Source organism: Cryptomeria japonica, chromosome 4, assembly GCF_030272615.1.
Source record: "Cryptomeria japonica chromosome 4, Sugi_1.0, whole genome shotgun sequence".
NCBI classification, from domain to species: Eukaryota; Viridiplantae; Streptophyta; class Pinopsida; order Cupressales; family Cupressaceae; genus Cryptomeria; species Cryptomeria japonica.
This window is the reverse complement of record NC_081408.1, coordinates 492,785,196-492,812,108: the sequence shown is the minus strand read 5'-3', so window position 1 is coordinate 492,812,108 and position 26,913 is coordinate 492,785,196. Positions and strand designations below refer to the sequence as shown.

The window sequence follows — 26,913 nt, the reverse complement described above, 5'->3', positions numbered from 1 at the left end:
AAGGGTCCAAAGCGAATTTCAATTTCGCTCCTGACCCTTCCAAAGGGTCCAAAGCGAATTCCCTTATATCTCCCTTCTTGGTCTTAATTTGCCTCATAAACCTTGTCCTTATGGCGTAGTTGAGAGAGTATTGAGGTGTGAAACAAAGTGAAGTGATGAAAAGTAAGGAATTTGAGCATAATTGCAAATTTCGCTCCTGACCCTTCCAAAGGGTCCAAAGCGAAATTCCGCAAAAGACCTATTTCTTCACGAAGGACATCAAACAATGGACATACATGGCAAAGAAAGGATTCAAAAAGACAAGTCTAAAGCAAGATGAGTGAAAATGAGGAAGAATTGAGCCTAAAAGAGCAATTTCGCTCCTGACCCTTCCAAAGGGTCCAAAGCGAATTTCTCAAAAGCATCTATTTTCCTCACAATTTTAAAGCAAATTGCCCTCAAGGTATTTTCCTAAGGTGGTTTGAAGCTAAGCAAGTAAGCTAGGAGAAAGCTTTATCAAGGACAAGCCCTATTTTCCACATTTCGCTACTAACCCTTCCAAAGGGTCCAGAGCAAAATCTTTAGGATAGCTTATTTCCTCACCAAAAGCACTAAGTAGACACTACTTTGAGAGCAAGTTGACTTGATGGTAATAGAAGGAAGTTTGACAAGTTAAATTCAAGGCAAAGAAAGGAGAAAAGAAGTGCGAATTGAGCCAAAAAGAGAATTTCGCTCCTGACCGTTCCAAAGGGTCTAGAGCGAATTTGTCCATGAAGCATTATACCTTGCTCCAACCTATGAACTAACTCATTCCCAAGCATTTTTGAAGGCAAAAGACTTGTTGATGAGAAAAGGATGAAAAATGAAGATTCAGGAGGGAAAATCAAGCAAAATGTAAATTTCGCTCCTGACCCTTCCAAAGGGTCCAAAGTGAAAATTTGAAGCTCTTGACCCTTCCAAAGGGTCCATAGCGAAATTCTAAATAGGTCTTGTCCTTGGCCATGGTCTAGAGCGAATTTCTCCTTTCATACCTTCCTGAGAATCAAGTGAGTGTTGTCTTCATGAGAGAGGAATCCAAAGGTGAGAATCATGGCAAAGCAAGGTAAGAAGAAGGTAGAGTTCAACATAAAGGAAGAAAATTGCTCTTGACCCTTCCAAGGGGTCCAAAGCAAATTTCGTCATAAGACACTATTCCTTGCTCCAATCTACAAGCTAGTGCATTCCCAAGTAATTTCGAAGGCCAAAGACTTGTTTTAATAACTCAGATGCTTGAAGGACGAAGCCAAGTGAAGGAAAACAAACAAGCCATGATTTTCGCTCCCGACCCTTCCAAAGGGTCCAGAGCAAATTTCACTATAGGGCCTGTCCCTGGAGAGGATCTTGAGCGAATTTCATTCTAATGCCCTCTTGTTGATGATTTAAGGTGAGAAATATCATGTTAGAACAAATATATCATGTATACTTAATCATCCTTTGTTTGTTTTGCAGATTAACAAAATCAAGATGGAGGAGGATCAGGCCAGGACAAGGAAGACCTACTCAAGTTTCATCATCATTAAGGACACTTCAAATGCATGAAGGAAGACTTCAAGTGTTCGAGGGAAGTGTTGGAAGACGTCAAGTGTTCAAAGGGTTGCAAGCAATAGAGCAAACTATCCTCAAAGAGATCACAAGATATCAGAAGAAAGATCTTGTAAGCATTTCAAGGCGAAGTGGGCTACTAAGGAGTGATCTGACCATAAGGAGGCTTCATCAAACATACGAGAGTCAAGGGGTTACATCATTCACTAAGTACATCAAGGATGAAGGAAGATCAATCAAGGTCAATGCAAGGGCAAACGCAAGACAAGGTGGCATCCCAGTCACTGTTCCTCCAGTTAGATAACTCCACCTTAGCATGTCCAGATTCAATGTACCTGACTCACCAGTGATGGCACAAACTTCGAGGCACCTACCCCTGACATCTATTGGGCCACTTTCATGGAATGCAATTTTCTCATTGGCTAAGGAGAGTTTCTTGTAACAAACCCTAATTAGGGTTTTCATTGTAAAATCCTAGCCATTGATTGTAAATCAATCAGAGTAATTGAAATGTAAGGAGCTCTCTATATAAAGCTCTGGCTCTTCATTTGTAAAGGTTAATAGTTAGTTCATAGAGGTTAGAATAGCTAATGATTAATAGAAAATAGAATAGCAATTAGAGTAGATTAGGAGGAGAAGGTAAGAAATTGTTGCCTAAATTGTAAATGAACTTCATTTTCATTGAAGTTAAGGTGAAATGTTCTTTCTTGCAATATGCATGGTTTCTTGTTGAATCTTCATTTTAGATGGTAGATAATTAGATTGAATGGAGAAAAATTGTTGAATGCACTCGCGTGGAATCCGCCTAGTCCAAACCACTATCCTCTTACTGATTGTAAGGGCGCCCTGCGTGGTCAACTGGCATCAAATGAGCTTAATCTCGAGTTGTTACGCGTCTGTTGTTCATGCATTAACTTGAATGATGATCAGTGTTTGATAGTGATGATTTGAACATCTTCAGAACTACCCTAGAAGATTGCACTGAGTTGGTGTCAAATTGTTCAGTTTGATGGTAAGACCTAGCCCAGTAGGACTCCACCTAGTCGTTCATCCATCTTCTCGCATTCTAGGTCTTAGAGTAGACTTTCTGAGCCTTGTATCTTTTGCTATTTCTTCATTCTTCTAGCCAGTAGATAGGACCCGAGTTCCAGCAAATCAGATGCTTAGGTAATTGAATGTAAGTCCCCTTGTGATTCCAGCAAAATCACCTCATACCACAAGAGCTTATCCACACGTAGAGACCCTACATATCAGAACCTTGGAGTTGCCTCGATTGATCCTTAGGCGAAATATTCATCATTTGGGGAAACTTTGTTCAAGAGAGGATAAGATACCTTGGTATTTTATTCAGTGTTAGCATGTGCATGAAAAACACATCAACACACCCAAAGGTCAAGTGGAGTGCTAGAGCAAGGGGGTCTCCTAGAAAAGGTAAGCAAGCAAGAAATTCCACCATCATGCCAATTTGGAGCCCAAGTCAGGTGATGGAGCCAAAGTGAGGGTGCCATGGAAAAAGCCAAAGTCAACGAAATTCCTTCATGATGTGTTTTTGGTGCCCAAAGCTAGGTAGGAGCGCCAAAAAGGGGTTATGTAGGAAAAGAGTCAAGGATGAAATTCCCCCACTCAATGGAAATTCCGCCCTTGTCAGAGGTTGGGCGCTAAAATTAAGGTAACAATAAAAGATGAATCAAGAGGAATTTCCTCAACTATGGCAAATCAACGCCCAAGGTAAAAGCAAAGCGCCAAAGAGGGGTATGAAGAAAAAATGCAAGAAACATGGAATTCCTCCATGATGAGGAATTAGCGCCCAAGATGGTTGAAGGGCGCCAAAATGGAGGGGCAATAGCAAAGTTTAAGAATTCCTCCACTATGCCAAAATAGCGCCCAAGGTCAGGAAAGGGCGCCAATTCCAAGGTGCCAAGAAAAGTGAAATTTCCTCATCATGGAATCCACACCCAAGATTAAAAATATAAATTCCAAGGCAAGGAAAATAGAAGTCAAGCATGAACTGAAATAGAAAATCCCCCTTGGAATTTTTTTTGAAAAATCCATTTTTGGGCATAAAAATCATCCGAATTTCAAAATGATGATAGATTTGGATTCGTGAGAGAATTTCCTCTCTCCTGGACCTCGGAACTCAAAATTGGAAAAATCCCTAAAAAATAAGAGATGTTGAAAATTCATGAAAAATCTCCTCTAGAACAAGGAAAATTCAAAACTTCAAAGAAAACTCTTCCTGAATCAAATTTTCTCCCTCCTGAAGTTCTCTCTCTAAGGGTTTCTCGCAAAGTGGATGGATTGTAAAAATCTTAAGTAAATCTTTCAAATATCCCTCCAAAATTTCAAAATGGAAAGATTGGTGAGTTGGCGACACAAAAAGAAGAATATTCCAAGTTATGGTGCATGACTCAAGGAGTCAATATAAAATTCCATTTTGATACTCAATGATAATGGCGGGTCCCGTTTGTATGGCATGTTGAAGAGGAAAGTATGATGCATCATGAAAACAATTGCCAAAGTTGGTCTTTTGCCAACTTAGCAAGTTGGTGAGACTCGAGAGAATTCTATTTAAACATGCAAACACAATTCATTTCTCACGTGCGAATTTGGAAAGAGCTAAAGTTGGAGAGAAGAAGCAAAGTCAGACTTGAAGAATTTTTCATTCATTTCAGAGGCTTTGTTCACGAAGGAATGGTGGAGGCAAGTAAGGCAGCAACTATTTCTAGGTAGGCACAAATTTTAAACGAGATGAAGGGATTTCTTTTGGATTCAAAAATTGTGTCCAAGTGGGAGGAGATCAGCGACACAAATCTTGGAACTTTCAACTTGGCTGCTTTCCGAATTACAATGTCTGGAACAGCTAGACATGCTCCATCACCCGTTGCTACTAGAATTGTCAAGAGTGGAATTGTTGCGGCAGCTAGTTTCCCTCCATCTATCTAGTGTCTAGAATTAATCTTGGAATGCGTAAAGCACTACAATTCGGAAAGAAGGACGATTCTGATCTTGGGCGGAAAGCTTCTTGCCAACTTGAGTCCGGAAGCTATTGGGGAAACCTTTGGAATCCCATCATATCATTCATTCCATGACCTACAAGACTAAGGATAGAGCTGAAGTAGCATATGATGTAGGCCTGACAGATGTGCTGGAGTAATCAACAAGAATTGGATGCAGAAACCAATACCTCACTCCAAGATGCCCAAGCAACTCACGATTTTTTATTTCAAGCAAGAGTATGTGGACTTGTTGATGATGTTAAGAAGGATTATGGGGTGCCCACATGCCATCAATTTTGAGACATAAATGTTCTTCCATGTTGGCAAGGTCATGAATGCCAACAAAATAGTGGATTGGGCTAGGTTAATTAGCCTTTATGTGCATGAACAACTGCAAAATCTTAAGGATAAGAAAACCCAATCCTTATACATGAGCTCATATGTGATTTATTCACTCGCGAGGATGGTGGCTTCGATGGCTTGCCAGGAAATGGGCCCATGGGATGTGGACCAGCACAACTGAAGGTCCATGAATGTTATCCTCAACTGCACCCGAACAACGCTAGCTCATTCAAATTGGTGAATGACACTTTTACTATGTATTTAACTAGGTTGATGCAAAATTAACTTCATACAAGAGTGTCACTTGAAGCCAGGGCATTGGTGCACAAGTTTGGAGCTGTGTTCCTGCAGTTTCCAAAGTTTACTTATATCAGGACACAAGGATTCTCCTCCCAGCCAGATAAATTTCCAAGATATTCGTCAGATAGACTGGTATTGCTGGAGCTTATCAAACAATTGATAGCATATGACCAAATTTAGAAAAAGAAAAATAAATTATCCATTGAGTTCCCAATTGTTCTGGGTGATTATGTGGAATTGTGCCTGAACCTAGCAGCGGCTGAGAAGGCAGTGGAGGAATTGGCATTCTACCATTTACCATTCTACACAACCAGATCTTACTTTGATCCATATCACAAAATTCAGAAGGTAGTTTGAATGAAGTTTGTGCATAAGTTTCACCTCAAGATTTTTGGGCTAGTGCCACAGATGACCTTGAGGCCAGGAAGAAAATGTTTTCCGGACTACCCCTTAACATGATTAGAATTGGTGAAATAATGCAAGTGCTGGATCAAGTGAAAGAGGATCCAAACGTAGTGCAACCGGAATTTGAAAAAGTAAAGGATCAACCTATCCAACTTTCAGATTGGTCAGAACCTGAAGTTGATGATCTAGACATTTTGGCCAGACTAGTTCTGAAGTTCACTAGGCATTGGATCGATCGACATGTCAAGACGTTGAAGGAAAGGAATGTCCACCTGAGCTACCAGTTAATGGGAAATTTGGATTCCCATAATGAGGCCACAAAAGGATCATCACAAGCCCAAGCCGAGGAAGGAGAAATCCAACAGAATGGAGTTGGACCTAGTGAAGGAAAGAATGCTCCAAAGAGGCCTAGGACAAGGAAAAGAAAGGAAGCTCAACCAAACGTTCAACTGGAAATCCAACCAGTTGTTGAGCTGGAAGTCCACCAGGATGAACCATAAGAGAAAAGAGCAAGGGTGGAAGAAACTCAATCCCCATCCAGTTCTTCAAGCGTGCGAGAGGTGGAAATGCTCACACAAGAAAATCCACTGAACCCACCACCGGGCGATTTTCCTGATAACGCATTTGCACAAGATGTTCTTAGTGTCAGCACCGCACACAGGTCAACTCAACCAGGAGATCAAAGGCAAGAACTTCCCTCCCATCTAGAAGAGCCACTCCAAGAAAGTTTCATAGAAACAATCCTTGGAGAGATGGAGGAAGCTTCACAGGAGCAAGCACATATGGAAATTCAGGATTAGCCGATAACTGCTCCAGATTGGCTGAGAGATAGATTAAGAAAAGAACCAGAAGAGGAAGTGGATCCAACACAAGAGTTGGAAAAACTTCTTAGAAGAATGGATAAACCAACAGAGAAGAAGGCTGCTCGAAAGTTTTCCAAGGTCACAAGGGATGAGTTTGGATCTAGAACTTTGCATTTAGTAGAGCTTGTAGTGGACAAGGACAAAAATGAAATCACGCTAGATGATTATGTGATCAAAGAGGTTGATTTAGGGTGTGCTTCCACGATGCAGGTGATAGATGAATTTGAAGGATCTTCCTTGGCTATGAAGGAATAGATGCAGAAGATGAAGGAAAAATGTAGAAGGTTGAAGAGTGAAAACAAGGCCTTGTGCAAGTATGTCAAGAGTTTCAAACATCCACTTAGGGAGGAGGATTTGTCATTTGTTCCTCCTTCCTCTCTTCCTAAAGAATTCATTGATGCCGCTGAAAAGGTTAGGAAGATTGCCCAATATTCTAAGGAATGGGTGGAGGATGTTTTCACCAAAGTCGGAAATTCATTGTAGACCTGCCTAGCCTTCATTTTAGATGTGTCGTCCTTTTGAACCGGCTGGAGGTAGCGGATGGTGCATGGGAAGTTGTTCATATTTATCTGGACCTGTCCATTCCACGACTCAGAGCCTTGATGAAAGTTTTAAAGAAGACACTGATAGATGGGAGGGTGATTCAAGATAACGAGATTTATGATTTCCCGCAATGGTTTTGCACCATTTTCATTGGAAGGGAGGCCTTTTATAGATTCAACATGGAGTCTTTGACTTTGAAAGACTCAATCATAAGAGTACAGGAGGAAATCCTCAACGCAGTTGAGGCACTATTCATAAGGAAGTTGAATGAGGGCGGAGTGATAGTAAATTTTCTAAGGGCCTAGTTGCATGAATTTTTCTTTGTGAGGGCATTTTCCAAGGCACACTTGGAAAATGTTTCTTTATTTTCGAACACTATGCAGAGGACACAAGAAATGGTAGCGGAATGAGAGAGCTTTCTCTCCAAGAGTGAAGGAGAAATTACTTTGATGGAGTTTAGGATAGAAAGTGTGCCAAGTGTCTCCGTAGGAGAATTGGAGACTGTTGTCACCAAATTCATTGCTTATGCCATTAATGAACGAGATAATGATCATCCATTTTTGGATGAGGATCTTCTAAACGAATGACATAGTGGCATATTTATTGCTGGAATACTTTGACTAAGTGGCAGCTGGGTCAATGCATGTTGAATTAATGGAGCATCTTTTGCATGCAACCGTCACATTTAAGGCATTATGGCAGATTCTCTTTGCATGCAACCGTTGCATGTGGAGATGATGGAGCATTTATGGCATGATGGGGCGATTTTTGCATGGAGGAATGTTCAATGCATGTTGGGCAAGTTCAACGAAGAGTGACGCATTTAATGCATTTTGGATACCAATTGTAATGGGCATAATGGGCACTTATTGTTGATTCCCACCTTGTTGCACCATGTGTGGAGAATCTTTTAGGGGAAAACCCTAATTAGGGTTTTGCATGTAGCCAAGGCATGAAGCCTATATAAAGGGGTGACCGCCTTCATTTGTAAAGGAGAGATTGCTTTTTGAGATTGCTACTATAAGTTGTTGAAGCTGTAACTTAATACATTGTTCAATTTGATGGTGTATACTTGTTTTGTTTTGCAACTTGCATGGTCTCGCTCTCTTCACTTAGAGTAGATTTGCTTTTAGTGGTTAGATGAATGGGGTTTTGATGAGAGTTTTTGCAGTGAAGCCCTTGCTCATACCTTTTGTTAGTAGCTGATTGTTACTAATTTGCAAGGTTACTCTTAAGTCTTTTTTATGTGTAAACTTAACTTCGATCATCGGGTGGATATTGTTCTATAATTGTGTCCATTGGTGGTATAAAAATCCCTTGCACAACCTTTGAAGATTGTACCGTCTTTGTGTAGATGTATGAAGATTGGCGAAGAAAAGTGCGGTTTGGTTTCACCCAAGCAATCATTGTCTCCTTGTTCTTAGAGTAGCATAGATTTCGTAAACCCTTCCCTTTTATTTTCTGCATATTTAAATCCAAAATCCTAAAAAAGAGCTTGCCATTGACAACTCATTCGCAAATCGAATTCCTTGAAAGTTATGAATTGTTCAATCTTCTTCATGTGTGCATATGTCCCCTTGGATTACCGACAAATCACATCAACCAACTGAGTCACGTCCATTGCACTCAGGAACCTTGCAGTCGATTGTTTAAACTCACTGCAATCTTAGCAAACAATTGTACTTTGGTCAAGAGATAGTGAAGTGACCGTTAGGCAACTTTATTTTGTGTTAGGCGCTGTCATAAAAAGCACATCAACAAAACCCTCACTCAGATCTGCAATATAGTCTTGAAAAATATGCTCACAAATCTGAAATATCTTCACAACATGCCTTCATGAATCTTGCATGAATTCACCATAGAAGCTTCACAACTTCACAAGCATGAGACAAATTAATCTTATAAATTCTTCTATTCTCTGCTGCAAATCTACTCTTAGAATAGGAATGATATTCAATGAATGGATGTTTGAAATGTCCTCCAAAATCTCTTATTTATACCTTCAATGTGCCTCTTCAACCATAAGACATGTCTCTTCAACAAGGTCGGCCAAGGGAGTCTTTAATAACATTTAATTTAAATTTATTTCTTCCAAAATGGGTGCCATAATTCATGAGGTCAGCCTTAGCATTAATAGATATTTTTTATTTGATTTGCACTTGCCTAAGGTGGGCGCTTCACCCTTCTAGGTTGGTCAAATAGGAGGAGGCACTAAGTAATTTAAATGTCCCTTTTCTAAGTCATTCTATTCAAGAAGGTCAGCCTACTCGGCAAAAATATATTTTTTCTTAATTTATTTCCTTTCCAAATGAAGTCGTGTTGATGTGTAGCTAGGTCGGATCCCTTCTAGGGCCGACCTGGTACACCTAAATGCTAATTGGCTTGTCGGCCTTAGCATTTTGGCAGCTTACTTTGTATGTTAACTCAAATTGGGGCAGTTTGGGCGATTGATTTAAATTTTAACTTGTAAGACTCATTGATATGTATCTTGTAGATGGGTCTTGACCCATATGCAACTTGTGAATTCAAATTATATCTTGGTGCCAAAATATGCAAGGCCAACCAAGGGATAATAATGAGCATCATATCATATATAAGCAATGTAACCAAGGATCACAAGATACAACTCAAGCGAATTATATTTGCATTGGCAAATCCATCTAAGGCAACGAATTGGAGTTCTCAAGCTGGGCGATCATCCTCAAGGTTGAGCGAACTTGCATACCAAGCTGGGCGAACATTACCTAAGGCTGAGCAAATACCATCCCGGGCTGCCGAACTTGTTCAAGGGCTTGTGAAGTATGTCAAGGCTGTTGAATTCGGTGTTAGATTGATAGTGACCTACATGTACACTCTGTCTTCCAAATTCAGATAAGTTTTGCTATAGTTGATGTGTGCCCTAAGACGGGTGAAGTTGTAATCTGCCACTGTGTTATTGTTCAATCTGATCTGAGACATTTCTTGTTGGGTTTTTCACCCCCAAGAGGGAGGTTTTCCCAAGGTATCACTGTATTATGTGCGCATTTCATGTTTTCCATTTCTTACTGTCAATCTGATTGCTAAAACTAACATGGTATTAGAGCTAGGTTCGAATTAGGAGTAATCGGATTGATTGTAGTTGTTCCTCCTCTTCCTATTTGCTCTTATCACTTCATTCAAAATGTTGAATAGTCTCAGGGTTGAAGATAGATTGGACGGTGCATCCAACTTCATGTCATGGAGATTCGGAATCATGCTTGCATTGAATGGAAGTGATCTTGCAGACTTTGTGGAGAGATCATCCATTGAACTTGAGGCAGAAGAGGAAAAGACTTCATGGAGGAAGAAAGATTTTCAAGCTTAGAGAATGCTGGTTGACTCTGTGAAGGATCATATTGTACCGATCATCTCCAAGCCGAAGACTGCCAGTGAAATGTTCAAGACATTGGAAGAGATGTACAAAATCAACAACACCAGCCGTGCCCTAGCTTTGAAGTAGCAGCTTCATCACATCAAGATGATGAAAGGTGAATCCGTCATAGCACACTTTATGAGGATTTCCGATTTGAGAGATCGACTCTCATCCATTGGGAAGGTTGTTGATGACAGTGACTTGACCATGCTTGCTCTCAATGGTCTTTCGACATCTTGGGAGTCTTACATTCAAGGAATTAGTGAAAGATCAGAACTTCCCAAGTTCGATCGTTTGAGAGCAGATTGCATGCAAGAAGAGTCACAGTTGATAGCAAGAGGAATTGAGTGTGATCATTATGATGTAGAAAATCAAGTCCTTGCTTCGCATATGGATAAAGGCAAAGGAAGAAAGTGGGATAGAGACAAAGATTCAGATCCTGCCGCTAAATCAAAAAGGAAGGAGGACTTATCTCACATCCAGTGCTTTAAGTGTGACAAGTATGATCATTTTGCTCGAGATTGCAAATTCAGGTCTACTCTTCTTGCTTCTTCTGCAGAAGTTGGCATAGGGACACTTAGGAGGAGCAAAGGTCAAATGAAGACTTCCTTTTCTAAAAGGAGGAAATGTTAGAGGGAGCTTGACATCTTTAGTTTCAGAGGGAGCTTGTCATGCTCAAAGGGAGCCAATTTCTTTCATCAGAGGAAGCCACATCTTTTGGTTAATGCATTCTTCTTTGGGAGAAGTTTGAGGTGAAATTCCTCGTTCCACCCTCAATGAGGAGGCATGGTGGTGATGCATTCTTCTCTAGGAGAAGTTTGAGGTTAGAGCCCTCGTTCCACCCTTTGTGAGTAGGTATGGTGGATCCACCCTTTGCGAGTAGGCATGGTGGTAATGCACTCTTCTCTGGGAGAAGTTTGAGGTGAAAGCCCTCTTCCACCCTCTACAAGTAGGCATGGTGGGCCCACTCTCTACGAGTAGGTATGGTGGGTATCATGGAAGAAATTCCATATTGTGTTTGTTCATCTTCTGGGAGTAGCTATAGTGAACGTCTTATGTGTTGCATCCATGGGAGTAGCCATGGTGGTTGTCACAACGTGACTTGTTCAGAAGGAATCCTCCCTAGCTAAGAGGGAGTGTTGATGTGTAGCTAGGTCGGATCCCTTCTAGGGCTGACCTAGTACACCTAAATGCTAATTGGCTTGTCAGCCTTAGCATTTTGGCAGATTACTTTGTATGTTAACTCAAATTGGGGCAGGCCCTATTTGGGCGATTGATTTAACTTGTAACTTGTAAGACTCATTGATATGTATCTTGTAGATGGGTCTTGACCCATATGTATTTTGTGAATTCAAATTATATCTTGGTGCCAAAATATGCAAGGCCGACCAAGGGATAATGATGAGCATCATATCATATATAAGCAATGTAACCAAGGATCACAGGATACAACTCAAGCGAATTATATCTGCATTGGTAAATCCATCGAAGGTAGCGAATTGGAGTTCTCAAGCTGGGCAATCATCCTCGAGGTAGAGCGAACTTGCATACCAAGCTGGGTGAACATTACATAAGGCTGAGCAAATACCATCCAGGGCTGCCAAACTTGTTCAAGGGCTTGTGAAGTATGTCAAGGCTGCTGAATTCTGTCTCAGATTGACAGTGACCTGCATATACACTCTTTCTTCCAGATTCAGATAAGTTTTGCTATAGTTGATGTGTGCCCTAAGACAGGTGAAGTTGTAATCTGCCACTGTGTTATTGTTCAATCTGATCTGAGACATTTCTTGCTGGGTTTTTCACCCCCAAGAGGGAGGTTTTCCCAGGGTATCACTGTATTATGTGTGCATTTCATGTTTTCTGTTTCTTACTGTCAATCTGATTTCTAAAACTAACAAGTCGGTCCAGCAAGCATGTGATATTTATTAAACTTGTTTGGCTTGTCTGAACCTTTGACATCAATGACAATTTAATCCAAAAATCTCAAGTTCCTCCATTCTATACCATAATTTGTCCCTAGAGTCCGTGTCAAAAGCAATTTTAAAGTCAACAAAACAACAAAAGTCTCCTCCTTTCTCCCAATCTTTTCAATTAAATGCTTCAAACTGATGCCATGGTCAATCGTGGAGCGTTTAGGCTTGAAATCTGCTTGCACTTTTGCAGGCTTATCTTTTTCTTCTACCCATTTACTGATTTTTTTTAGTATCATAATATTAACTCACATTGCTTCAACCAGTTGATGGCACTCTTATCCATTGTTGCTAGTTAATGCAAATTTTCATAGATCCGAAAATCTTTTTTTTTTTGCTTATTCTTGGTTGACAGAATACTACTTATAAGTTGATGTGGTCAAATTTTGTGTCTCACACTTATTTTATATCCTGAAATTTTTATTTGATAACCTAGATTATGACCTTATCATCTGTTAGTGTTTTTTATGGAAGGTTAAAGGCTGAGCAGAGGAGTACATAGCGGCACGCCATTTCCCACCAAGAGTATACTTCAATTTCAGTCTATTTTAAGAGGGCTGTTGTGAGGAAACATCAGTTCAGATTTTGCAGTTTGTTTGCTATTTGAACTTAGCCAAGTTGGACTTGAAGTCTGCACCATGTCTTATGAAATGGATGATGTCAAAAGTAAGTTTACTCATCCTACTCTGTAGCTTGTATGCACTATCCGACTTCTGTTTCCTGGATTTGTTTACGAAGCCTTCTTAAATTTTGTTTGACTATATATATTATATCTCTTGGAGTAAATGAATGATGCAATTTGTTATGTCTATAGATGAAAAATAAGAAATATATAATATAGAAGAACTCAGAATATGCTAAGAAAATATGAAGACACTTGCCTTAGAAATGAAACTGATGCACTCGCTCCATGAAAAGATGAAGATCCCTCTGCAAACTTAATGGTTGTGGTAGACCCCATAATAACCAAACAATAACTTTTGAGAAACCATTTAAGATGAAGATCCCTCTGCAAATTTAATGGTTGTGGTAGACCCCATAATAACCAAACAATAACTTTTGAGAAACCATTTCTCAAAAGATGTGACAGGGAGAAAGGATAATGGGAATATGTACAGAGAAGGGATTTCTTTGGCCAAAAGTTGTTTACACAAAGCATTTATCCTTTTTATTTTATGGTTATGCAAATAGCTAGTTTGCATTATAGTTAGCACTATTATAAGCCCATTCAATTGTATTCAGAATGTAAATGAGCTGTGTTTATAGGAATACTCTAGGGCCTATATTGTTTGTTTGTTATTGTCTAATCATGGCTATAAGGCCTTCTGTAGGCTTAAGTTATTTACTCAAATTCCGAGGATGTATGGTACTTTTCATGGGGCCCTTTCTCTTCCATGTTTCTTATCTGTGGTACACTTGCACTTGGTCCTTTTACAAACCAACATTTGGTCTCTCTCTTATATATGTGCCTTCACCTTAATTTCACTTAAAACACAACCTTAGTATGATACCTTTTGTGAAGGTTGGGTGTGCCAATGATATGTAAGCTCTTAAACCTGTAGAACTTTGGAAACACAAAATAATTCTACTTGTTACTTGCTTGAAACAAAGGAAGTTTGTTTAAGAGAGAAGAATATGTGAGCGTAAATAGAAATTTAAACTTGCAAAAGCAGTCATGGAAATTCATAGGGCTCACATATTTTATCCTGAAAAACCCATAAGAGGAAATCAGATTAAGTGATAGTGGCAAATGCTTTGCTAACTTTTTTTATTACTTGGGAAGGGGTACAACTAATGGGTGCAGCAATGGTTGTCCTCTACTTTCTATCAATCTCCCTAAAATTACTGAATAATAGAATTTCCTTGCTCTCCATAATATTTCCCAAATCCTCAATGATCCAAACGTTTGCTTCAATCTCCTTTAATAGAATCATTTTTAGTCCTAGAAGGTTCTCTTGGGCCCTAGAAGAATTTTTGTGCTTGCTGCAGATGAAACAATGTCTGTTCATTTCACAATCTGAATTTTCATGATCAAGAGATGCTACCATGGTTGCAGTTCTGACTTGAATGCCACCACAGTCATGTTACCAACAGACACAGCCCCAGTTGTGGTCCTGCCCTTAAGCTCTGTTTTTCTTGATTCATTTTCTGCCCTATGTCTGAATCTGAAATCATCTTACTGTTCATGTTTTACTCACCACATCCTTCCAGATCAGCCAAAGTGCACATTGGTGCTACCATTAATACAGTTCTAGTAGCTTGTGCCAAGCACCTAGTGCTAGTCTACTACTTTGGCATCAAGCCTTACCAAATTTTGTAGTTGTGTGGTTGATATTTCTATGACATTTGTATTAGTATGAGCATTTAGACAATGACCTAGGGCTTTGGTGTTCAACATCCAAATGGCCTAGGGCTTTGGTATTCAACCTCCAAATGGCCTATTTTTTTTAAAGAATGTCTTTTTATGTGTTAATTTGTTTTTATAAATTTTACCACTTGCTCAATCTATTTTGATTCTTTTGTAAATCATTTACAGTACAAATTTTTCTTAATTCAAAGGGAAAGTCGCCTTAGTTAATGCCCTTGCGTGTAATTCAAAAATAGACTGTAATGTCCCCCTACTAAGTTTAGGCCTATTTTAACCATAATTAATCCATCTCAACATACTTGTGACACAAATTAAATTGAATTGGAGACAAAACTATCTCAACATGAATCCAATCAGTGATATTCCACAATTCCACCAGTAAATTGTTCATCTATCATACATCATTGATTTACTTCCCATAGATTGCATGAAACTCCTCTTCCCTATTCTGCTAAACCTTACAAGATAGAAGATTTGCTGTGCCAAGGGTGCATGCCACAGTCTACATGCAGCTCCCTCAGGGCTTACTACCCGTCTTGGGACATTTTTGCCATGTGACTGATTTGCTCCGCCTTTCCCCCACACACTCCCTATCTTTGCAAGTATTAGAGAGAGAGGAAGAATTAGATCACTGCAGTCTATGGGTTAAGAATTAAATTTGGTATGACATTATCCCATTGCCGTACCCCTCTTGTAATTCCTCATTTCCTCTATCATGGCTGACTTTAATAATCATCCAGAACATATTAAAGAAATCCACTATTATGCATGTGTTTTACATATAATAATCAGACATAAGCAATAGCGATCATTAATCAGCAGTGAGCAGATACAAATAATATTCACTATACTATATAAGCAGTCATAAACAACAATGCATGGTTAATCGATAGTATATATATACAGTATTTACTATTTTCTATGTCATGGACAGAAATCTCATACCAAACTATAGAATTGAATCAAACTGCTGTGTATTTCAATATCTTATGGAATGCCAAATCTGACTCCTTCGATCTGCAAATTCTACCTTTGAAATCTGCTCCATAGTATATATTCATGTCTGTGGTAATAAGATTTGATGTCTTCTGTAGTGTTTTATTTATATGGACTGTAATGATGTCAAGGTCTGATTTCTATTATCCCTATTCGATTCAGTTGCTTGTTTGCAGATTAAATTCTTATTTCTGTTATGTTCCTCCCCTCCCTGCATTGATGTTTAACATCCCTTTATATGCTACGAAGGGATGTGAGGATGGGTTTGCAATCCTTCATTGTCCCCCTTTATTTAGACAAATCAAACTTTACTTATTGCTGCCTTACGTGGGACCCTTAGATGATCGGGGCCCACTACTATTTGATATTGATATTAATTTATTTCATTAATCATTTCATGAATAACATACATTAATAAATATTAATCAATAATAATAGTTTCAGATATTAATTAATAAATAAATAAATATTAATTAATTAATAATAATATTAAATAAACACTCATTAATAAATATTAATTAAGTAATAATAAAATATTAATTAATAATAATTGTCACATTTATTTCATATTCAAATTAAATATTAAATTAATAAATGATCATTCATTAATTAATAGTAATTTATTTGCTACATTTAGGTTATATTCATTGATTTGGGAAAAAATATGGTGATCAAGGATGGGGCATGACATAGACCTACATGGTAATGATGATGGCAAATCAAATGTGAAATTACACTTTCTAATGTAAAGAAATTCAAAGTCCTAACATGTTTACCAATTAGGACATGTAAATAATTAAATTAGGACTTGGTAGGAGAAGACAATAGGAGGCAAGATGGGAACAAGGCTAAAAAATGATGACATAGGGCTGAATAAGAATGAAGCAAAAAGGAAATTAGTAAGAAAAATAGAAAGAGTTTGAAGAGAAATTGGATGAGAGGAAAAAGGATGACAATAAGAGGGAAGAAGATGGAATAAAATCACATAAGAGACTCCATGATAGCTTCAAAATGATGCATTGAGAGGATCAAAATCTTCATATAGATGGTCCAAGAATTCAAGTCTCCAAATCTTGAATGGATTGATGAAGAACTCTAGAGTGTAATAGTGTGTCTCAATACTGTGTTAGGGTGTCATAGTGTCCTAATGAGGGTAGGAAGGATCCTTCTATATATTTTAGGGTTATTTCAAGAAGGAACCATTTGAACTAACCTTAATCAACCTAAATAAGACTTCATTAATTTTTTGTAACTGAAGGAGGGTGGGAAATGTGTGCTCTCACAAGGGGTACATGCATAAGTGTACCATATCTCGAGGTGGATGAGCTTAAACGAGAAGGAAGATGGGATTATAACAAGATCAATGGAGGTGGTTTAATCTTCATTAGATATTGAATGCTAAGGGTATGGAATAAATATAAGGTGAAAAGATAAGCTAGTCAGATGAGAGGATAAACAAACATAGAATTTTTGGAACAATTATGTTGAAAATGAAAAAATAGCTAAAGTGTGAATTAACCTTATAAGAAGGGTGGAGACATGTGAAAGGGAAAGGGGAACATAGGGATAAGGAAACAAGTCCTAGGGAGGTGTCAAGACTCAAGACACATGGAGAGGGTAAAATGAAAAGTTGAAAGGGAAATAAGCTAAGGAGTGGGGGAAATAGGAAATTATAAAAAAGGGTTAAAATGTGAAAGATAGGAAAAACACATGCAATTTATGTTCTTATACCACCTTAGTTTTAGGTTTCCACCCAAATTAATGGCTATTTTATGGTTGCCACTCTAGTTATTAATGATTTCCACCCAACCAGGGAATTATAAATTGATGATGTTGTCAATAATTATTAGGTTACCACTTGAAATTAAAATTAGCAACTAGTGATGTTGTTAATGGTTATAAGGTGGCGAACTAGTTGGATTAAAGGCCAAGCTAGACCTAAAGCGATAGTAATTGTAGTCATCATCAAGATCAAGTGTCAAAGTTCAAGGATAAAAAATATGAAGTAACTAGAGTGAGTGATGTAGGATATATGCCCCCCCTAAAATGTGATTGCTGAAAGAAGATGCTAAGTGAAGAGAGATGATCACTTTAGGGATAGTGGTTAAAGGGAAAGGGAGAAAGAGGAGAGTTGCCAACAATTTTGATGAGGGGAGAGGAAAAAGTGATGGAGAAGGGGGACAACTAGGTCATGACCCCTTGAGATGACAAAAGATAAATAATCATGAGGGAGATAATCACCATATGCCCTTAAGTGACTAAGTGGAAAAATGACAAGACAAAAGAGAGAGGGACAACTAGGTCATGCTATTAAGAGAGGAATGAAAAAACATTGCAGTGATCATGGAAATTGTGAGGGTAAAACATTAAGCACCAAAATATCAAGGGATAAGAAATCAATTGGAAACATCAAAAATCATAATGAAAGAGCTATAAAAGGAAAATTAGAAGGACGTGATTGGGGCTACATCAAGCTATGTGGAAAGAGTTGGTCCTCACATACACATACATGGATCATAATCCTTCGTGTCATCATGATGAGATGTGGTATAATTGAAAGAAAAATAAAAAATCAAATGTAGAAGAGGTAAATAAGGAAAATCAAAGGAGGTTACTAATTAAAATAAGAAACAAAAAGGAAGAAAGAATTGAAAATAACAACATGAATTGAAGAAAGAAAAGGATGGAAGGAAAAAAAGGTGATTGAAAAAGGAAGACAATTGGATAACCAACAAAAGGGAAACTAACAATTCCTCAAGTGCTTAAGATGACTACTAGGTCAATGGATTCCAATAATTTGATCCTAGGATTACACAACAAGATGAATAAGAGGTTTTCTTACTTCTATTTGTGGCATACAACTTGTAGTTTCAAATGGGAAAGATGTGTAATGGTGTGGATTGTGTAGAGGGAAGAAAAAGTGTAGGTGGCTTGCTATGATTTTTTCGGAGAGTTTGCTGATGTGGACCTTGGATTCTAAAGGATAGTGGGAAAGGAGATAATCATGTAAGGATTGAGAAATGGAAAAGGTAGAAGGGGTGTCCAAAGATAAAGTAATAGATAACATTCAAGCTTATTACTAATCCTAAAATAACTTTGAGGTGGATTAAAAGAGAAAGGTATTGATAAGAAGTGTGAAATCTCAAGTTTAGTAGAGTATTTTTCTTTGATTTGGCATTTGTGTTCACATCTTAGGATTGGATGTTTGCATGTCTTTATAGCTTAGGTTGAATCCATCACCCAATAGTACAATCATCTTTATTATATATTTAAAAATAATAATTTAGCCCTACGGTCTATTCCCATGCAACAAGTAAGATGCAATGGCTCATCATCATGGATTAGACTATTAAGTTATGGACATTTTAATTGTGGATGTTTCCCTCATGTCTTAGGCTAAATCATCTATATAAGAGTATGGACATCTACGTGCCAAGTAGTACTCATGTCTAGAGGAGGAAGGAAGGGGTAAAGTGATCTATTCAAAAGTTTTTAAGAATAATGAGATTAATCTAAAATCAAAGTTGTAAGAAATATAAATAATGATGTTTAAGCAATAAACTAGCACCTTGGAGGCCAAATTCAAGAGTAAAGGCAACAATAAGGTTTACTAGACTTGATCAAGGTAGTGAACAAGTCAAACTAGGACATTACAATATAGGTCACCAATGGAACGAATTTTACCTTAGATACATAACTTATGATGGTGGGACAATGCATAACTTATGAGCTTTAGGAACAAAATTTTAATCATAGGCAAGATACCATCACATTACCACTCAGTAATGATAATGTATTAATAATAGATTGGCAGTTCAATGTCTCTTTATAGACTCTTTATAAATCAGATTTCTGAGAAAAGACAATTTATGTATAATCTTATTTCACATGGCCAAGTCTTCAAAACAACACTACAAGCATACACACTAGATTGCACTATAAGCCCAATATGAAGAACAACAGGCAAGGAGCCTTTGTCTAGGTTTGTTGAGCACTATCCCTTCACTAGAAATGACCTACTTTGTTGTGTCGATGGACAACAACAAAGTAGGATTATGGACTCGTCCCCACTTGGGCTGCAATCTATTTCCAGCCGCTATGCCTATCCTACGAGCATCTCCAACCATGCCTAGAGAAAACCTCAACGTCTCTTTCCCTTACCGAAATGTTGGCTTGCTATCTCGCTAAACAAAAGCAAGGAACAATGGACTTTGTCTCTACCTGTAGAAGCCCCCATCCCTTTTTCTCGCCCCAAGTGTCAATACTAGCTCCAACGGGTGATAGCTGTGAGAAATGTTAGGTGGGGGCGTCGTCCCTCCTATCATGCCTGCTAAGATTTCTACCCTAGCTAGCAAGCGTTCATTTAATGCTAGGACAAAAAACTTATTCAATGACCTATCCTTCAACTAGCCCATAAATATATGCCAATCTTCCTAAAGTCGACCTCCTGATAAACTACCACAAAGTTGACCCAGGCACTATCTGCCAAAAACTTAGACAAATTTGGCCCATTATTTTAATTATTCAATAATTCCATTTACTAATAATTAATTAATTAAATCAAAATTCAAATAGATGAGTTAGCCGACTTGACGTCTTATCGAGGACACCACAGTTTGCTTGTGTTGAATGTTGCTTGTCCTCAAGAAACTTCAAATTTGTATCCAAACCTTCCCATGTTTTCTCATCTACATCCTCATGGGAGACTACCTCTATATAGTGTATTTGTCCTTTTCCCAAATACCTATGATTTGGTTGCCATTATTCTTTGCATTTGAAGCATAGATTTTTCCTTCACAGCTTGTTTTTAGACATCATTTGATTTGGCTTAGGCGGTATCATGCTTTTCTGAAAATATTTCTTTGATAGCATGGGGGATGCTTGCTTGGAACTCCATCTTTCTTTAGTGACCGAATCTTCAAAATTCAAAGCTCTTTTGATGGCTTCTTGCAATGATCTTGGATCAAATGCTCTTACTAACCTTTTAAGGGGTTTAGCTAGGTCTTCCACAAAGAAGACTATAAGCCTTTTGTTTGACACATTAAAAGTCATTACCACAAGCCTTTGGAATTCTGCTACATAGTCTTCCACCTTAGCTTCTTGCTTCAGCTGTGCTAACTCCTTAAAATGAGTCTTTGGATTGTTCCTATCGAACATTTCTATCAAACTTTGGTTGAAGTCTTCCAAGGTTGTATTGGAATCATGCCCTTGGGTTATCATGCCATGGTACCACCATTTGTGAGCTATCCCCTCAAGATGCAAGGTGGCAAATTTGATAGCCTTTTCTTCAAGCATTGGATTCAATGAGAAATATGTGTCTAATATCTGCAACCAAAACCCTTGCTGAGGAGTTACCAACACCATCAAAACTAGGAGTGGTGATTTTTCCCAAACGGTGTTGAATGTCTTGCCTCTCTTCATACCTTCTTCTCCTAGGCCTAGTTGTTTTCTTCATCTCATAGAAGTCCCTGAAAGTCAAATCTTTGTGTAATGCAGGGCTTAAGGATTATATGCATCATGAAATCTTGTCATGTCTTCCTCCAAATCAGGTTGTTCTTCCTGAAGACTTACGGCTGCTTTAAATCTTGTCATGTCTTCCTCCAAATCAGGTTGTTCTTCCTGAAGACTTACGGCTGCTTTTTTCAGAAATTTGGCCATGGAGCTTCTTGTATTAACTGAAGCTTTCTCACCACTAGCTGAAATCTTTTCTCCTCCATAACTATTGCCTTCAACTCCATTTCATATAGGCCTTCCACTACTTAGTTGCTGGTTCATTCCTCTTAAAAGTTGATCCATCTCCATCATGGTATCCCTCACGCCGGTATGGAGCTTTCTAATCTCACTAATGAACTCTTGGGGACTTGCCTCTTCCTTGTTGCCCATGACCATCTTCTTTTCTCTTAGCTGGTATCTATGATCCTTGTCACTCATCAATCCACAGGCTGGCCGAATGCCAAACTTTGATACCACTGAAATATTCGTACTCAAATTTCAAACTTATATGAACAGTTGTTGGAAACTTTAACTCATAAATTCATCAGAGCTTTAGGAACACAATTTTAATCATAGGCAAGAGACCATGACATTACAACCCAATAATGATAATGTATTAATAATAGACTGACGGTTCAATGTCTCTTTACAGACTCTTTATAAATCAGATATTCTGAGAAAAGACAATTTATATATAATCTGTTTTCTAATGGCTAAGTCTTCAAAACAACACTACAAGCATACACACCAGATTGTGCTTTAAGCCCAATACGAACAACAATAGGAAATGAGCCTCTGTTTGGGTTTGCTGAGTGCGATCGCTTTACTATAAATCATCTGCTTTGTTGTGTTGATAGACAATAGAAAAGTAGGATTTTTAACTCGTCTCAACTTGGGCTGCTCTTGTCATCGTTAGTCTTCCTCTTCCCTCGAGAGGATGTTTTGTTTTCACTCTCGATGTCCATCGCTCGATTGTAAGCATCGGCATACGAGGACGGAGGCACTACTTTCATCTTCTTGTGTAGCAAGGGGATCAATCCCTCGATGAACCATCTCTTCTTCAACCCGTCAGCTGAGTGGTTCTCCATCTTGTTCAACAACTTCTTGAGCCTACAATTGTATGCTCGTACATTCTTCGTTCCATGACACCTTGTGTTGATTTGCCGGGTCTGCATGCTAGTCGATGATGATTCCCTATAGCATGGTGGGAAATGCCTTCAATTAGTAATCATGATTGTCTTGAGTCTTGACCATTCACCTCCTAGATTGTTATGCAAGTCTTACAATGGCGTACGGGATCTTCTAATTCGTCCCTTGTGAATTTCGGGAGCTTTTGCTTCTCCTAGGTGTTCATCATTGTTTTCATTCGAATGGTACCATGTGTATTCGACCAAATTGAGCCATCTCGCTCGTCTGTGTCCCTATGCCTCTCTTGCACTCTCGGCCACACGTGAGCTCTCTACATGTCCACCTTCTGTGTGTTCTATGCCTTATCACTTTCTTATTTTCTATACTCTCTCCTCCTTGGAGTCTTCGGCTTAGGCCCCCTTAGTCTCGGTTCCTTGGCGAGGGACAAGTTCTTGATACGGTGCAAATTGGTTTCAAAAATTTCGGCAACTTCGGTTTGGAGGTTCCTTTCTTCCCTTTCGTCTCGTACTGATTGTATGGATGGGCTATTGGTACTCTTTGTAGACTCGGAGTCTTCTCTTGAAGCAAAGTGTAAGGTTTGGTTCTTTGCCTAGTTGGCAGGATCTTCACTTACTTCGTTGTTCGGGAGTGGCAGGTTTCTGGCAACCTCTTCCAACTCACTCCATGTACACAATTATTCTCTCTCTTGACTATGGCTTCTATTGGCACCTCAACTCCTACTTCTCGCTAGACTCTTTGAACTTTCGACGGTTCCCCGTAATGACAGTCTCCTCACTTTTCTCTCTCAGGCAGAGAGATCTCCCTATTAATCCCCCCCTCTCTCGAGTGTCTCTGGTACGTTGGTCCTTATTTGGTCGTAGGGGCATTAATTGCTACGAGTATCCTGCTCTTCTTCCTCCCTATAGGTTCTTTCTTCGTATTGTTGTAGTATTTGTTGCCGATGTTGCTCTTTGTTCCTTTCCTCCCACTAGTCTTGAAATTCAATCAAATTTTGTGCCAACGGCCTTGGCATTCTCTCGAGAAGATTAAAGACTGCGTGGTTTTATGAGAGTTCATCGCATATTGTGCTCTTAGGGACTGCTCTCTCTCGAGCTTCCCTCTGCATGTACTGATCGACCGAAACTTCCCACCGGTTTACCAAGTCTTGCATCAATTGATCTTTCAATGTTTCTTCCTTGTCACTTTTTGTTACTAGTATTCCATTACTCTACCATGCTTGTCGCCACTCTTGGGTACTCTCAAATCTTCAAGTTCGATTTGGCAACGTCACCAAAATGTTTACTGCTATATCTGATAAATTAAATATAGGAAATAATAATACAAATGACAATGCATACCAGACATAGTAGTAAAATATATCGTTATTCGCACATGAAATTATTACAGAGAGGAAGACCAGAGATGGTTGGGCAAGGATTACAATTGATCCAACTATACCATGCTACCTTCCTTGGCGGTACACAACATATTTAAAGGGCTCAACGATTGCCAAGAGTAACACAATCGTCAATCAACTAGCACATAACTACCCGAGAGTGACAACCCATGTAATACAAATAATATTATTTGAAAAGACATTTTATGCTGACTACATTTTCCTCCTCACCATTTGACATGACCTCAATGTAATGTACCTTTCCCTTTCCAAACACTTGTGGCCATGTTCCCAAGGTTCTTTGTAGTGAAACATAACTTTTTTCTATGAAGTTCATTCCGAACCTCATTAGCTAAGGTGTTCTTATCTTTTTTATTCTAAAATAGTTTTGGGTGAAATCTGTTTTTAGGGGTCGACTCTTCATGTTTCTAGCCCTCTTAATGTCATCCTGCAAGGTATTAGGATTAAATTCTTTGGTCCAACCACGAAGTGGTTTTGGCAATCCCTCCATGAAGTGAACAATCAATCTATGCTTCGACACATTTGTGACCATAACTATAACTTTTGGAACTTTGAACCAACTTATCTCAACTAAGCCAACTCTTAGAACTGGAGTTCTAGATCCTTTCTATCAAATCTACCAGTCAATCTCTAAGTGAAATTTCCATAGGAAGTGATGCTATTATGTCCCAAGGTCACTAATTTGTGGTACCACCACTCGTGTGCTTCTTCATCTAGATGAAGCGTGGTGTAGTTGATTGCTTCTAACTCTGTCATGGGATTAAGATGAAAATAAGTGTCTAATTTCTGCACCCATGCATGATCAGTACACTTACTTGAACCATCATAATTGGGAACGCTAACCTTACCCACCTTACATTGCAAATCATAGTTTGACATGACGAGTTTTTCCAAAGACTCACGAGACTCACGAGTCTTGAGGCTTGTTGAGTCGACTTGTCAAGGACGCCTGAGTCAAGTCTCGAAGAGTCTCTACCAAAACTCACCGAGTCTTGGCATGAGACTCGACGGAGTCCTAGACTCAAACTCGCAAGTCTTGACACAAGACTCTTGTGTCTGGATGTGTTTTTTAATATTTTTTTTCACTTCTTTTTGCACTTTCTTGTCCAAAACAGGTCTGCATAATGAAATAGGGTTGGAAGAAGCGGAGAAGAGGAGCATTCGAGATCGAAATAGACAGAAGTAAGTGATTTTCATGTTGTTGGCATGCCTAATCTTCAAAAGATAGCCATTTGTATTTTGTCCCAGCCATGTAGTGCTTGTGGGTGTGAACACTATTGAAGCTTATTTGAGAATGTTCACACAAAGGAGATAAATAGGTTGACCCAGCAGCACCTCAATTATCTTGTTTCCATTCTGTACAATCTTCACTTTCAAACTAGAAAGGTGGAGGGCATTTCACATGAGTCCATCGACTTGGACGATAGTGATCCATATGGTGAATGGACTGGCAATGAACAAAATGATGACGATGTCCTCCTTATTGAATAAGATCTTGCAGAATTGGAGAAAGGAGCAGCAGAAGCAGAATTGGATGCAATGGAGGAGGACAAAGACAGTTTCGAAGAAAAAATTCATCATCATTTAGATACCATAGCACCTTCTAGTTCGAGGCTTGAAAAATTGAGTTACATGAGAGGAGAGAGGAAGATGTAGATTTTATTTGGTTGTTTTTCTCATTTTGATATCTCATTATATGTAAACATTTATAAACTTATGATGCTGTTATACATTTAAAAGTTTGAAACTATGAGTACGAATGATGAAATTTCAAATATTGCGTTCGAAGATCAAATGACATGTGTAATGTTTGAATTATGACAAATTGATGATCAAATTAGGCTCTTATGTTCTCTAAATGCATTGGATTTTTTTTGTTTGTTTGTTTGTAAGACTACCGTTTTCTTCTTTGCTGAGTCCTATCTTGAGTTTTTTGACGATTCCATGCTGAGTCTCGAGTTCAAGTCCTATTTTGCTTCTGAATCTGAGTCCGAGTCCTAAAAATTTGCTGCAAATCTTTGTTATGCCCTTGCCCTCTCTCACCTCTAGGTCTGTTTCTATATTTTATTTTACAGAAATCTACCAAAGACATAAAAGCATGAAACTCATCTCCCAAAGACTGATATTCCCTTAAGTAATTTGTCCAACCTTCACGAAGTCTCTGCTTTCCTGTTTGTTCTCTAGGTGGTGACCCCAAAAATTCAGGCATTAGAGGCCTAGGAGTGGTTCTACTAGCTGTCTTGGTATTGTTTATTGGAATATTAGTGTTGCTATCTTCTCCTAGGTTGTCATTATGCCCATTATTGCCATTGTTCTCATGATCACTCTGATTGTTTCTGTTATTCGCATTCATGGTCTCCATCATCCGGGTAATGGTCTGAACTAACTGTTGTTTCCCCCTAGCTAGATCACTTAGCATGGCTAAAACACTGGGGTCTGCTGGTCCTGTCTATCCCTCATATTTCATTCCTCTTCTTAATTTGAAATAAGGACACCATGTTCTCTTCTTCTGCTTCTGTAAGTGATGTATGTTGTATCTTCTGGATTCATTAAAAAGTTTCAGACATCAATTTTGTTTCAAACCCAACGAGGTTGGCAAGGTCATTCACTCTGATACCACTGTAAGGTTTCTTCTTGGAATGCTACCACTTCTTTTTCATTTATTTTGACCATGGTTATTTCATCACATTGTTTTCTTGTATCTGAAAGTTCTGTAGTTTCCATATGTGCTTATTCTGCTGAGTTAATTTCAGATTTGCAGATTTGGAATATATTGAATTGCAAGGTGTTAATACAACATTCACAATAACTTGAAATTGATGAACAATATAAGAAGCAAATATACAAGCTGAAAGTCATTTCATTTCATACAAGGCATGAACAAAGATACAATAAAACATGTTTACAATCCCCTGACCTTATAGACAGCCCTATCTGATTCCTTTGAGGAAGGTTGGCACTTATTCAAACCTCATGTTGCAGCCACAGTTGAACAGAAACTGAAAGAATGTCTGGAACTGTGTATTTTCTGCCTCAAACTCTCCACGCCATGAGAAAAATGCTACTAGAGTTCACATGCCGTCCTTTGTATACTCATCCCTCTTTCTTCATGAAAATGCCAGCCTAGAGAACCTTTGACCC

General features: G+C 38.6%; 1 protein-coding gene across 4 annotated transcripts in view; it reads left to right on the top strand.

The window, feature by feature from the left end:
• LOC131060384 (vesicle transport protein GOT1) overlaps positions 1–26,913 on the top strand; it is a 112,937-nt gene that overhangs the window by 48,289 nt on the left and 37,735 nt on the right. For 2 of the 4 annotated variants that reach the window (XM_057993584.2, XM_057993585.2), the window contains one exon: positions 12,845–13,036. The exons of 1 other annotated variant lie outside the window; for it this stretch is intronic. In XM_057993584.2, coding sequence (XP_057849567.2) covers positions 13,009–13,036 — 28 coding nt within the window. In that variant the 5' untranslated portion in view covers positions 12,845–13,008. Of the gene's footprint in view, positions 1–12,829; positions 13,037–26,913 lie in introns of all 4 variants that reach the window. One more of the 4 variants, XM_059219904.1, reaches the window with a different exon arrangement.